Source organism: Boleophthalmus pectinirostris, unplaced genomic scaffold (genome assembly GCF_026225935.1).
Source record: "Boleophthalmus pectinirostris isolate CB_2022bp ecotype Guang Dong unplaced genomic scaffold, ASM2622593v1 HiC_scaffold_14, whole genome shotgun sequence".
Classification (NCBI taxonomy): Eukaryota; Metazoa; Chordata; class Actinopteri; order Gobiiformes; family Gobiidae; genus Boleophthalmus; species Boleophthalmus pectinirostris.
This window is the reverse complement of record NW_026571047.1, coordinates 14,865,428-14,880,901: the sequence shown is the minus strand read 5'-3', so window position 1 is coordinate 14,880,901 and position 15,474 is coordinate 14,865,428. Positions and strand designations below refer to the sequence as shown.

Sequence of the window (15,474 nt, the reverse complement as noted above, 5' to 3'; positions counted from 1 at the left end):
TTCATGTTGTTGATGCTTTTAAAAAAAATTTTTTTATGTACAAATAAATTCAAATCAGAATATATTTTTTTTAGTAGTCCAATAATGGGGCTAGTAATACTTCATTCATTACTTTTTAGAACTATATATTTATTTACTGTTATTTATTTTCAGGGGTTTAATTTTATCTTGTGGTATTAACTGCCTTAGAACAACACTTACAAAATGTATTCGGTATTTGTGCATAGCCAAAATAAAGCATGTAGCGGATATAATTTAATTTGGTTTCCATGTAATGAGGTATTTTAACCAGCAGAGGGCAGACTTCACAACACTTGTCATATTTAACCTTGGACTGACGGTATTTTGTACCAATTGATGTCACAGTGCTTTTGTAGCCAAATTATATACATTTTATTCATGAGGTTGTATGATTGCATGTTGTTGTTGTTTTTCTTTAATTATTATAGACTAATAATTGTCGTGTTACAGTTCATCACATTTGCAATTTCCAGAAATGTAGTCATCTATAGATTACAAAATTCCAATAGCATTCTAAATTCATGCAAATAAGTGACGCACCACCTAAATATGCTTCATTATGGACAGCGGGGGAGCTGCAGGGGATTCCAGTGTGAACCTGGGCGGAGGGTGAAAGGAGTGAAGGGCTTGCACATTCCTGTCACATGCCATAAGCTTTCCCATCAGAGTGCAGCGGCGCTCGGGAAATGGAAAAGAATCCCCAGTTTTCCACCGTGAAACTAATACAGGCTGTGAAGTGGAAAGCGGGCATCCCCACTGCACGTGCATAGCTCTCCAAGTCCTACTTTGTTTTCCTCTACTGGAAAATGTGCAAGCTCAGTATTTGAACTGTGCTATTTTGCTCTAATATAAACATCATAGAATTGTAAAGAATGGCTACTATTACTTCTTTAGTAGTTGTGTATTAAACAGGCTTTTGTGAGAACTTTTTGGGGGCATTCCGATGTGGTGACACACAAAGACCAGCGCAGTACCCAGACTGGGTTATTGTCCTCCTGTCCACACTCAACAGCTCACTGCGCTACTGACAGAGAGGAGAGAAACAGAGGGATAGAACCAGGATGCATTCAAATACAGTGGGATTCCACAAAATCCATCATTTATATGGCAAACTAATGTAGGATGTAATCATAGGCTGTGTATATACTGCTGTATACAGTCTATGGATATAATAACTACGTGTTACAGAGGAGGCTAATAGTAACCTAAAAAGTAAAAATAAATAAAATAAAATAATAAATTTATAAATACATTCATACATACATACATACATACATACATACATACATACATACATAAACTAGCCTAGCCTGGTCCTTTGACGCCCTTTTCACCCCACATTTCTGTCTCCTTTTCCTTAGCCATGATTATTTTCAATTAATCAATATCCCTATTCATCCATCAATATAATTTATTTTATTATATTAATTATTAGTCATTTAAGTGCAGTGGCAAGTGGAGTCTGGCGCCCTCTACTTGCAACAGTGATATCCCATTTGTTTCCCATTTACTAACAGCTCTATGGTTCTGTAACAAATAAAACAAATATAATATAAATATTTTTATGAAAGAATAGTCATATTACTAAATGTGCCCCGCCCGTACCACATTTACGTTTGTTAATATTTCTAACCCAAACCAAGAGCTTTGCCGTGTAGATTTTTTTCCGAGCTTCTCTGAACGCCTCACAGAAAAAAAGGATCGCGGTTTCGCTCTGCGGGTCTGTCCCAGCCACAGCGCGTAGTAAACTCAGTCAGTCATCGAAAACTTTGCAGCGTGCGCCTTGAACTTGTCACTGTATGGAGTTTTATGGATGTTAATTATTTTATATGACCTAAACCGGTGAGTATACGGCACACGTACCGTCCAATGTTTACGCGGAGTTAGTTTTCACGTGTTTTGAGCAGAGCCGAGCGCGTAAAGTTGCCAGTGACAGTTCCACTTTGCACTCAGCAGCTTTGGTATTTTTAATCAGTGTCAATAGCATCCACCTGCCTGCCTACACATTTGAACTAAAGTTTGGCAAAATTAAAAACTGTGTAGCCGATTTAATTTTGTACCATTCATTTGACGCTAAACAAGCATGGATAATTGCACACATCTTGTCACAAAGCCTACATAAATATAGTCTCGATCTTGGTTTACAACTTTGCGCTCAGGCACACTTTTGCAGCGTACAAACTATTAGAAAAATGCCAGGGATGACATGTGAAACTGGTTGGACTTGGCTAGCCTTTTCCACCAGAAATACTAAAGGGATCGTCACTTTGGAGCCACGTTGGTTTTCTGAATGAGTGAGGTGTGTTGTTTTAGGTTGTTACCTGCACAGAAGTGTGTAAAACATAATGACATAGTTGTGTGGTGGCAGGTTGAGACATAGAGTGGATGTCCGTAGGGTAAAGATGAGGTAAGGCATCGTCCTGTCGTAGCTCAGGGCACTAGGTTTCCAGGTGAGTGTGTCTTAACACTTCTTACCTGAATATAAAACCACCAAGTAGTAGGGAATTCCCACTGTGATTTTTATTGTGCATTGAAATTGAAATAGTCACTGTGTAGTATGATGGGGATGTTTAACAGAAAGTTGATTTTATGATTTGTATCTTTTATTGGTAAGATGTCTATGTGGGTGATATTGACAACATGAACCACAAATGTAGCATTTTAAAATAGATCACATAGGCTATTTTATTCTAATTTTGCCTGAAACATTAATTGCAATATTATGATTTTTTTCTTTATATCCCCATCTCTATTAATACTGAATACAACTTTACCTATTATGCTATAGGTTCTAACAATGCCTACCAATGTTTGCATAGAATTTGTTACATAACTACATAAATACATAACTTTTTCTTATAATGAGATAAATTATGAGATGTATTTATATTTTGGAGCAATCTCTAGCCACCTCTGCTACTGCAAAGTTTCTTCTTATTCTTTCAAATGTATCTTGCCACATCACGAATGCTTAAAATTATCATATCTGTGCATTTTACCCGATATAATATTAAATATTGAAAACCAGTTGGTTGAGAAACTGTTAACTGCCTACAGCACTGCATAAAGGGGCCCCAACAGTCAAAAACACATTGATTTGTTACGCTCAGTGCACCCCATTCATGACTCATCTTTTATTGAGTCATCTCTACACTCCATGCCAGTTGCATTATTGTCTGGTTTTGGCTCTACGAAACATAGTCGCCCCTCTCTCTGTAGTAGTTCAGATGTAAACATATCTGCATCAGTTCACACATAGAGCATCTCTCTCTCTCCCTCCCTCTCTCTCTCTCCCTCTCTCTGTCTCTCTGTCCCGCCATCTCTTCTCTCACTCTCTCTTTCTCTTTCTCACTTTCCATTGGCGTGTATGTCTCTGCCAGGCCTTTAATCAAAGCCATATGTTCCCCAGGTCTATGAAAAGTCTGTTCTGTTCACTGTGCGAGCTTGTCCCACTGCAGCCAGCCTGGAGACACAAGACTCAAGGAGACTACTTCAGTTTTATACTAGTACATCGTTTTTAAATGTAGTAAAATTGTTTCATCAAACACAAATCACTAGATAGCGGTTTTCTGGGTGTGTACATGACATCACCGCCACATATGATCAATGTGTCTCGATAAAGCAGAATCATGAGGCCCAAACTTTGCAGATTTCAAACATGTTTGGCTTCACTCTGTGGTTGTGACTAATACTGAGCTCATCTGGGGATCCACCAAAAGCAGCCTCATGGAGCTTTTATCTGAAAGAGCTGCTCTGCTGAGTTTTCCTGGTTTTTTGTTGACGCAGGTTCTTGAGCTGAATTGAATTTAGTGAAATTTAACAGCCACATGGAAAACTGTTTTGCACTGATTAAAACACACAATAAACACACTGTAACAATTAAGTATGGGTCTATTTAGTTCAAATTGAGCAGTCAGTTTTAACTGAGATCAAACTAGGTGCAGTAGTATGTAACTTTCCTGATGCAGAATCTGCTACGTACTTGTCTTCATGCTATTGCTTTGCCTACTGCGTTCTACACTATGGCGTTAAACTTGTCTGCCTCACATTTATGCAGTTACAGGTGTTACTTGCTTGTCCCCATGGAGATGGATAAGTTTAAAGCCATACTATGAAACATCTCAAAGCAATACCATGGCCAGGGAGAGAAGCAGGTAGTTCTTTACCACAAAAAGTTGCATAGTGGATTCAGCCTCATACAAACTACACATTCTTAAAGGAAAGGGGGGTCTTCAGCTTTCTATCCATCCTCTTCCCCTTTGTTTTGACCTGTTGTGTGGACATTGGTCAGCTCCTTTTCTTTGGCGGCCATTAGAATGTGCTTCCATTGTGGTCATATGATGTGCCTTTTCTTCTCACACCAAACAAAGCAGAGGGGTCCCTTAGGATAAAGCTTATTGGCCAGATTCAGATGGAAATACACAGTACGATTCAAGGTTAATCTTTTTACTTTGTGTTGCAGCCTTAATAGTAGTTGGAAGTTGGAACAAGGGCTGGGCCATCTGGAAAAAAAATTCGTCCAGATTGTATTGATCGATAATGATTTGAATTCTGTTCTGTTTTGTGATTATATGAAATGGTTAAATGTTTCAATGTATTTAATGACCATTTAGGACAAAAACCAGAAAACAGACCAAGTTATTCCACCAAATTATGAACTCTGCTCCAAACCACATGCTCTACAGACAGTAGACTGGCTGCAGACCTGGCAATGAGGGGAAAAAAAAACAAAAAAAAAAAACAGAATTCTCCTTGACAATTTGAATCACGATTTAATTAAAACTTTAGCTGGAACATCTCCTTTCTTCATCTGCATAAAAGTTCTAAAAAGATTTTAAAACCTGGAATAAAATCTGATGCAAATGAGTTTGGATCAACTGCTTTTGTTCTCCACCTCAGAAATAGTAGCTAAAATTTTGTTCTGAAAAATAGGCCTGACCTAATCACACTGAAGGCCTTGAGTCATCGCTCCGAGTTGTGAAATAATCCTTCATGAATAAAGGCAGAAGGCCTCTCAAACCCCAGTACAAAAAAATCCCCTCGGATAGTACAACATTTAGAATATGTAAAAAGTAGTAGCTGAGTAGCATTTCAGTTTGCCCCTTTGATCCTTCTTTTGCTCAAATTCTGTATAAATAAAGATGAAAACATTTGAATCTACCATAAATACCAGTTTTATTATCAGGATCTTTAGTCATTGTCGTCTGTTACATTCTGAATCAGCATCTATGTAATAACTTTGACAGTCACACAAAACCTGTATCTTAGTTTACATGTTAGAAAGTAAAATAAGCAGCGCTCCGTGGATGATATAAAGCTTTATTAACAAATTCTTTTTCATTATTGAGCACCACTGAGGGAGAAGAGATTGGAGTTTTCGTCATCAATGCACTTGTTCCCTTGTGCCACTGTGACCTGGTTTCTGGTGCTGTTTGTTTAGTTATTTGTGTGTAGATGTGTGTGCGCGCGCGCGCATGTGTGTGTGTCGTCTGGGTTGTTGGCCTCGGGCTGAGATTGAGTCTGGAAGGGCCACTGTGGTTTCCCGGACGGACCAGGTCACAGTTCAGTTGATAACAAAAGCTGTTTGAACTCACTGTCAGTGCTAGTGGCGCACAAGTAGCAGATACAATCAGTCTGCTAATTTTCGAAAAATAAGACGTAATTATATAAAATCACATAATGAGCAGTGTAGTTTTGTGCAAAATGCTACTGTGGTAAATTACGTTAGCGAAAACTGCATCTCTGTTGAACCAGATTCTCTTTTTAGTACAGGTTGGCTTCTTACTGCGAGTCTGTGCCTTAGTAGATGTTTATGTCTTTATTATTCAATAAATACATGACACAATGACACACTTAAGTTGCCTAACCAGCCAGGTCATTCCACAAAGTGTTTTATAGTGAATGGAGCATGTGTCTCTGATTGGTTAATCTGCCTGTCAATCACACCCTCTGGAATTGGAGACAGGTTTGTTAAAATGTGTGGTTCTGGCTACTCAGGTCAACATTTTAGTAATATCTGTGAGCTGTAGAAGTTACTCAACCGTCTACAACTTCAATATTATCAGTCTACAACAAATATAACAGTTAGTGCAAAGTGAAGGTACACACATCAAATATTGACTCCTAAAGTACTATATATTGTCACATTTACCAGGCATTAGTCTGTATAGTCATTGTTAGTTGTAGTGTTGTTGTGTAGTTTTGTTGTTAGTTATTGTAACAGCCCCAATGTACATTTAGTTTTTGATGATAGCAACTCTTCAGACTCTTCTGCAGCAGCATATAAAAATACACGAGTATGAAATGAGTTCCAGAGTATAAAGAAGTCAAGACCAGTTACTAAATTAAGAGTGTTTGTAAATGATCCGAACGACTTTTCCATGTGTCTATTATGGACATGAATGCAGTGTAGTATGCTTTAAAGCTACAGTTCAGCTTTTAGGGAACCTGCTTCTTTTCTCTGGGTTGTTTTTAAAAAGGATGATTCATGAACAACACTTTTCTTACATTAAAACAATGTTGTCATCTCTGCAGTGTGACCTACTTGTGTTGGTAAAAGCCTGTTGTCTGTTGAAGAGCAGTGATTTGTAGCATTGGTGGTAATCTTAGGTGTTACCACGCCCAGCACCTGTGGACTGTACACCGGGTACGTCATAAAACCAATAACTAGTAAAATGGGTGATAGACTGGTATTGTGAGTTAAAGCATACAGACATACAGGAACAGTGCGTACACACTTAGACGTAGCAGTAAATTAAAGGCGATCTAATGTTGCTTTACATAATTTCTGATTTATCTAGATCAACATCAAGTTAAACCTGTTCAGCTGTCAAAGCTTATGATTTTGGACACACATCTGTAGCTTCAACAAACAGTACATGACCCTGCTGTTACTTAGGCCTTGTTTAAAGTACAATCAAGGCCAAGAGCACAATATATCACGTAAAAAAAATATCGCTTGTGTAATATATATTCATATCGTAAGAAACTACACAACTGTTGGATTAACAGTAGAAGTTTTACATTTCATTTGACAAAAAAGTACCTTTGTTGTGTGGGTGTGGCAGATTTTTGTCATAATCTTCTGATTCTTCTAATGTGACATTGTTTAGTGTGGTTTATTGTTCACTGTTGTACTAGTTTAATTAAGGCCTGCACATGTTTGTTTAAATTGCAGTGACCTTATTGTGTCTAAAATTGCACTAAACTGTAACAATGTTGATTTTGATACTAAACAAGTCATTCATTTTTACTCATTGTGAAAGACTAAAAAACAGCTATCATACTTTATCATCACTGAACCACTCGTATTCCCTAAAGCCTGTCATTTCTTGTATTACTGCGACTGTACGTAACTGTCCTTGTGGCTCTTGCTGCTCAGATGTGACCTCACACTCTGCTTGGGCGTGTTGTGTGGGACTCTCTGGTATGTTTTGACAGTGCACTGGACCTGGACAGAGATTAACGCTGTTAGCAAAGCATTGTTGGCAGCTATTAAATGCTCCCTCTGTGCTCGTTCTGAACTCCGGGTCCATGCTGCTGCACTGGACAATACTGAGGCTCACATTTTGTTGACATTTTTGAGCAACTGAACTTTTACAATATCTTTTATTAATCTTGACGAATTATGACCGCACTGGCTACACCAACCGCTGTGGTCACTATGTCATAAATGAATTTCACACAAGCACCATAACCACTCAGCAAGATCCTTACTTCTTTCCAACATCAGGACAGTTATGTAAGAAGAATAACAGAAATTCAAGATGTATTTCTATAGCATTATCATAGCAACGTAAAGCTATAAAATTCTAACAACCTCACATTCTTAAAGGGCCAATATTTGCCTTTTTTTCTTATCTACGTTATAATGTTTCCTCATCACAAACATACCTGGAGTTGTGTTGTGTTTCATTCACACACATTTAGCACACACCCTGCATATTTACCCTGAGATCTTCTCTCAAACAGAAAACACTCTGTTCCACCTTGTGATGTCGTGTCAAGTGCTCCACTGTGTTTTAAACTCCATACAACTTTGCTTGAAACATTTGGGTGATTTCAGCTCTGGACTTGCCAATCTCTACTGAAGAAAAGGTAAAAGGTAGCTGTTAACTTCATGACATCACAAAGTGGAACAGAGCATTTTGAGCTTTGGAGATGTAGACTGACTAATAATAAAGGATTACTAAAACATGTGTGAATGAAACTCCAGGTATGTTTTTGAGGAGGTAACAACACATGGCGTGAAGCTCACAAGAGTTTATTTTGTGTAATACAGGCCTCTTAAGTTATTTTGGCATGTTTAACTTCCTTTTAGTTTTTGTCTCTGATAACAGTTTGTTTTTAACTCAGGCTGCCATGTTGTTGATGCAGGTAGCTTATGAAAATCTAACCACTTTGATTACTTTCTGTCCATTTTTCAGTTTTCTTGTTGATCTGTGATTTGTCAAATACACTAATGCCTTGTGTAGTTGCTCTTAGCAATGACGTAATGCTTTCCCTTGTCACTTTCCACTCTTCCTGCCTCAAATCTCTTGTTTCTGTTATTTCAGTCACATCAGTCACAATGAGCTGGCTCTGTCCAGTAATTTGGGTGAATAGTTGATGATAAGATGTGAATTAACAAGATTTCTCAGTTCAACTCTTAGACATTTAAAAGTGCACTTACACTGTGTAACTTTTCTGGTGGAGAGTCTGCTGACTGTTTGTTTTCAGAGAGATATTATTGCTTTGCCTTGAATGTTTCACAGTTTGACATTAAAAGTTTTTATTTATTCTAATACTTAACCTGTAACTTGGCCTAATTGCGTCACCTTGTTTGTCTCCATTAAGATTGGAGATTCATACATACATCTAGACAAAGCAATAATAACTCTTTGAAAACAGGTGACAGACCCTCCACAAGAAAAGTTACTCAATGCACCTTTAATAAGCGTGTGATAAATGAAACATAAATGTTTTTTTTCTGTTTTTTTGTTGTTGTTATTTTTGCAGAGCCATCATGAACACTTAAGAAACCAGACTCAGCGCTATCAGGGAAATTCTGCAGGCCACCACAGTTTGCTGATTTGTACAGCTGCACTAAGCCACTGTTTCTGCTCAAGCACTGTGAAGAAATGCAGTCCCTAAAGACGTAACTGTTCCTCTATGCTCATAATGCTGAACTGATTTATCAAACCTGGGATGGCCTCGGAAAAGACTCAGACGCGATTAGGTGCTGTGGCCGTAGCTCAGCGCGCATCATCTTCTACAAAAAATGGCGGCTTCCAGGACTTTCACCAATTCCCCGATCCTTACCGCTCCAGACAGCACTGTGGCCCATCCCTGCTCTGGTACAGAAAGTTGTCGACAGACAGTGGAAGAGACAACCTCGCTGATGGGAATGGGCTATACCCTGGAGATTTAAGCTGCTCTCCTGGCTCCCGGGACAGATTAAATCCTGATGGAGTTACTGGGATCAGGGTTTCTCCGATAGCATCTGTGAGGGCCTCAGCGGGATGTTCAGATCAACTGGACTCTTTGCTAGAGGACAGGTCTGGTGTCTACACAAGTCCAGTGTCCAGTCCACACCCAAAGAACAGACACCTCCGCCGCAGCAGTCTCCCTGTGTCTGTGCTCAGCCTCAACAAGGTAAATTCATGTTAATCCTTCATGTGAATCATTATTATAAAGTCTGTACTGGCATAATAAAAGTCTGGCGTGTCCTGTTTGAAAATGATTTAAGTGGCATTATGGGAAGGACAGTTTCAGTAGTAGAGCTTTGGAGTTTGAGCCAGTGATGTGACATTCAAGAATGAGTTGGCTCTTTTGAATGGTTCTTTAACATGGACGGTTGGATCCGGATCTCATTTTTGAAATTAACTTAATCCTTTTTCCAATTTTGATGCATTTTCACACTAATAAACACTGAACAAAAAAGGAGCACAGAAGCAGAGTAAACAACATGAGTCAATACACAAAAACATTTGACACAGAAAGAAGAGTTTTTAATTATTATTATTGTAGTTCATTTTATTTACCGGTAGATTATGCATAATTTCAAAAAGTAAACACAGTCCCACTCTCAGTTTGAACCATTTTAAACAAATCATGGTAATTTCTCTCTGTGATTTGTTCTCACATTGGCTTCTATTGTATAAATAACTAAAAGAGCCAGTTGTTTGAATGTCTTTTTGACATAAACGAATCCAAAAGATACAGATCCCACAAAGGAACCGAAACTCCCATCACTAGTTTGAACATATTCCTTGAAACCTGAAGGTCAATGGTTAAATCCCAGCTCAACCTCAGAACTGATAGAATTTTAAGTGAAATTTTAATGCAAATAAAAGTGTCTGGATAGCACTGTAACACTTATGCATTGTTATTGGTATTAAAGGGGTAATTTAAAAATACATTAGTGTGTACAGATGTTATACAGATGTTTGTTTTTTTTCCATTTTCCCATTTTGAACTATTTGCGTTTACAGAGAACCAGGCTCTTGTGAAAATGTAAAAATGTCCTTGCTCAGTTCACAATCTGATCATTTGGTTTTGGACATTGGTCATGTTGTGCCTCCATGTTGTGTTCCAGACCTCCCCTCACCTGAGCTGGTCCAGCCCCTGCAGTGAGCCTGCGTCCCCGGGGTCCTCTCCTGACCTCTCTCGCCACTGTCTCCCACCGGGACACCTGAAGCGACAGCGCGTCATAACTGGCTACTCCAGTTTAGAGCGCCTCAACAGACGTCCTCGGGGTAACAAGTGTGTGGTGGACAAACTGTTCCTGCCCCCTGCTGCACCGGGGCAAGAGTCCGGCAGCAGCAGCAGTGAGAGCGGCGCTGAGGAGGCAGATGAAGAGGACTGTGAGAGGAACCGCAAGGAGCGCTCCACTGTCCTCGTCCGCCGCTTTTACAAAAACAACACAAAGGTAAAAGACAACAGACATGTTTAATTTTTATTGAATAGGCTGCTTTCTACGATTCATGTAGTTTAATATAATGTTGGGCAGGTCAGAGTCCTATGCTGGAATTTGCTGTTTGACTGTCAAATTACAGATTTGTTGACCTGGTTTCTTTAATATCTCTGCAATTACTAGACCTATCCACATGAAACAAAAACTGGCACCATGTCTAATGTGTTCTCTATTGTGTATAAAGTCAAATTATTTCTTTCACAATAGCTCCAGAAAGTGGTGCTGTTATTCAACCTCACAGACATAATTGTTGCCAGTGGAAAGGACTTTGTGGAGCCAATCTGTAACAAATAATAGGTTTCCTCATTTGTTGATCATATGTTTGGCATTTTAGTAATCTCACATTTAGTTAGTTCATATAACATCATCACATTCTAGAATACAACTAATTTTTTTAATTGCAAAATGTTTGTTTCTTTTATCAGGTCAAGAAATCAGTTTGTACCGGAACCAGGGCTATCGTCAGGACGCTGCCTTCAGGACAGATCTCAGAGGAGGCCTGGCAGAAGGTCATGTGTCACCAGAACTGGAGACCAACAAAAGACCAAGTGTGGAGTCTGCTAACCTGCACCAGACCAGAAGAGTTTGGGGTGCGCAGGGACATGCTCAGAATAGTCCTCAATTTCCAACAGGTAAGAGAAATTTTGTTTTTGGATTATTTGTCATGTACACGTATTTGTGAGAAAAAAACCCAAAAAACATTTCAAAGTAGAAAGAAATTGTTTATTTAAAGCAACTCCTTTTCACTTTTGTACTACATCTCTGGTATTGCACTTTTCCCAGTGATTTGATAATGTTGGGGGAATGATAAGGTCCGGGTTTTATGATTCTGTTAGATTTACTCGTCCCCTCAGTGAGTTCTACTGCAGATTTATGGCTTCATTGAATGTTTTGCCTTTTTATGCAGGAAAGTTATTTCAGCAGTATATGCCAGCGAACCAGCACACATCCCGACACACACAGGCTCTTTGTTCAGTGGAAAATGATTTATTCTGTCGGTACTGCTGCCTATATTACTGACTGAGGCTGAGGCCAGTGTGAGAGAGGCAGAGCGAGAGGGGGAGGAGAGAGGGAGAGAGGGAGAGCACTGTTGGCAGTAGAGATGTGGAACGTGTGGAGAGAGAGAAGTGGGGGCATTACTTTTACTATGCACTTTCCATAAAAATGCCTGAATATTGAGCAGCAGCTGTAACTCAGCCGGCAAACTAGAGTTGGAGGCACCCGCTGGTCTTTCCAACACATTTAAACCTAATTATCTGTTAAATTACAGTGTCTGTTTGGAATGGTATTTTAGTTAATACCAGTAAATTATAATATGGATTCTGTGAAGATGCATTTCCACTGTACTGTACCAGTCTGTCACATGTTCAACTCTCGTGCACTGGTTACAGCAGATGCACTGGTGTGTAATGGTGCTGCGTGGATTCTGACTTTGCCAAAGTGTTTTTATGAGTCCTTTGTGGTTGTAGAAAAACATTCTGGGTGAAGTCCAGCTCTGCTTTAATAATGAGCCCATTGAAAACAGCAGAGCTGCCAGAGGTTCCTCATCAAAGCACCAGCACAGAGTTCACCTCAAAAACTCCGAACACAACTTTGAACACAGAGCAAGGGATTACACAACCCTTCAAATCAGTGCAGTAACATCCTGCAATGGGACTAACTCTATAGCTTTATACAGAAGTGGAGAAGACACAACTTAACCTTTGACCTGCTCTGCGCAAATTAAAATCTAGTGTTTCTCTGCACACACCCAGACAGTGTTGAGAACTCAAAATGCTCTGTAAGCCATCCTTCTGTAATCACACTGAGGAGTTTTCTGGAGGTATCCCATAGCCCTCAGTGTTTATTGCTACAAGTAATGAAGCGAGCCAAAGAACACAGGCGTATGTGAGGGAGGCACTGGAGCAGAGAGCGGTCTGTGGGAGAGACAGGGCCGGAAAGCATCAACTTTAACAATGGAAAAGATGAAAATCAATTTAGGCTGCTCTTATTAGTCCCTGTAGTCAATACAACAAGGCATTAAATGTGTAGGGAGTTTAACAGTGTCCCTCTGGGGTAGGAGGGCTGCACCTGGCCATAGAATCAGACTCTTTCTGAACCAGATGCGTTTTATGTTTTACTGCCTTTGTGGAGGTGACAAATTAGGGCTCCGGGGCCACCAAGTGTTTGTAGTAGCGTCTGGTACTGAGGTACAAACCACACAAGCGAGTACAAACATGTGAAATGGGTCTTGAATAAAACAGTGCAACAAGGAGACCTGTTAATTAAGCATATATATATATATATATATATATATATATATATATATATATATATATATATATATATATCGGTCTATCATTCAATAGATGACAAAAAAACTAAATAAAAAATTTGACACATTTTTAGCTCTAACAGCATTTTTTATTTTTTGTTATTTTAACATTTGAGCTTACTAGGGTCACTCAGTTTGATGCGATATTTGTATTAAAATATCAGAGGCAAAGTGGTCTTCAGTAGTATAGTTTATCATGTTATTTCAAGAAACAAAATTTTTTAATGACATAGGCCTAGCAACAAGATAATGGCCATGTGTAAAACTTAGATCAGTAATAGAGTTGTACACGCTACAATATCCATGCACCTTTTGGTCTGTGTCTGCAGGTAATAAAAGAGGAACATGCCCCAAGTTAAACTTAATGTAGAAATTCTTGTTAAATGTGCACATTGTTTGCACTGTAGGCACCCTTTGAAACCTCAGCTATAAAACTGATTTGTTTAAAGAAGGAGATGTTTGCTGCTCTGTAATTACTTCAACAAACAGAACCATGTCTGTATCTCATTCTGTTTCTCTTTAAACACGGACGCTCAAACATAAGACACCAGCAAATATCCTGTATATGAACAGTTCATTTCATTTTAGCACAGAAAGACTTATTATTGTTTGCTTAGTTAAATTAGAGGACTCAAATAAAGGCTTTATTGGACTCGTAATGTTTTATATCTGTGTTATGTAGCTCTGCTGAATATGTCTAAGGTATTATACTCTGGTCTGCTGATAAGGAGGCGTGTAGGGCCATATTCACTCTTCTTTTGGTGGATTTTTGGACTAGACTAAAGTTCATACATTTTAAACACATTCTGAATAAAGTTTCAGGTTTATTTTCTGATTTAAAATTGCACAAAATGCAATATAATCTAACAAGGGCTTCCATAAGTAGGGTGTAAGGCTGCAATGATTAGTCGATTACTAAGATAATCATAATTGTATTTTGATAATCTGGGCTATACAGTTGCGTTTTCAAAAGTATTGATAATCAGGTGCTAATTGATACTAAAACTAGTATCGAAACTAGATACCCATTTGAGAAAATATTGATACAGAAAAGTCACATTCACAGGACAGAACATTTCTTGAATAGATTTAGAATAATCTTGAGCTCTATCAGGCCACACAGACTGCTATGTAACTCACCTAGACAACAGAGGGATTACACTGATATAAAACTGCATGGTAATATAAAAAAGTCCCATTATTTAATGATGAAAATCCCTTTCTGTTGTCTGAAGAGTGTTTTTTTTTTTTTTTTATTATAATCTTGGTATCAGTATCTATTCAGAACTGAGTTTTTGAAATTTTAGTATTGTGATACATACAGACCTTTTATAACAAAAACTGTGACATTATTAAATAAACAATGTAAAAAATATATGAATCCAATAATACACTTTATTTGTATATTTATAAGTAGTTGAATAATTAAAAAATAATCTCTAACTAGTAAACTACTGGAATAATAGGCTGCGTAAACTGCCTGTAGTTATTAACTTTTCAAATGGTACATTCTTTCAAAGGCAAATGGTTTATCTGTCTTTATATCTATGTCATGATTATGTTCATGTCCATGATGATACAGTGTTAACAAACCAGCTTCGACTGTCTGTGATGATCTGAAGAGCCAACAGAGAAACGTGGCACAGAGCCTCAGCAGCAGGACATAAACAGACTTTCTCCCCATGCAGCCCTCTGGTTTAACCCTGTGTCTCAGGGTAATTGTTTTTCTCTGCGAGCCGTGCCACTACAAAAGAATGTGCAGAGCAGCCCACTTTGTCCACTCTTTGTCCACAGCTGGCAGCACAGATTAGCACAGATTAGCCTGAGTGAGACCAGCGCATGTTAAGTAAGTCGTGCTGCGCTGAAAGAGCTCGAGCGATAAATATTTGGCATGCTTCTAGTACGGATACCTGTGTTGCTCTTGACATTGGAAACAAGCTGGTTTCCTCGAGGCCTGTCATAATAACCACTATGTTAAAGCTGCGCCATGTAACTTTTCTGGTAGAGTTTTTTTTTTTTTTTTTCTGTTTTCTCCATGGAGACAAGCAGCCACATCACCTGGCCAATTTGCAGGTCAGTAGATACGTGGGCCTGCTCACAGTTAGCATGAATGTTTTTTGAGGTAGTTTTGAGAAAAAGTCCTATAATTTAATATAAGATATATTTGTTTAAAACCATACTGTGG

The 15,474-nt window shown here is 38.6% G+C and overlaps 1 protein-coding gene across 1 annotated transcript in view; it reads left to right on the top strand.

Annotated features, from left to right (window-relative positions):
• The first annotated feature begins 1,757 nt into the window (after nucleotides 1–1,757).
• The window catches only part of plce1 (phospholipase C, epsilon 1), a 58,370-nt gene continuing 44,653 nt past the window's right edge, over nucleotides 1,758–15,474 (top strand). Inside the window, exons 1-4 of the mRNA XM_055150000.1 lie at nucleotides 1,758–1,863; nucleotides 9,019–9,654; nucleotides 10,598–10,930; nucleotides 11,401–11,607. Coding sequence (XP_055005975.1) covers nucleotides 9,208–9,654; nucleotides 10,598–10,930; nucleotides 11,401–11,607 — 987 coding nt within the window. The 5' untranslated portion in view covers nucleotides 1,758–1,863; nucleotides 9,019–9,207. The remainder of the gene's footprint in view (nucleotides 1,864–9,018; nucleotides 9,655–10,597; nucleotides 10,931–11,400; nucleotides 11,608–15,474) is intronic.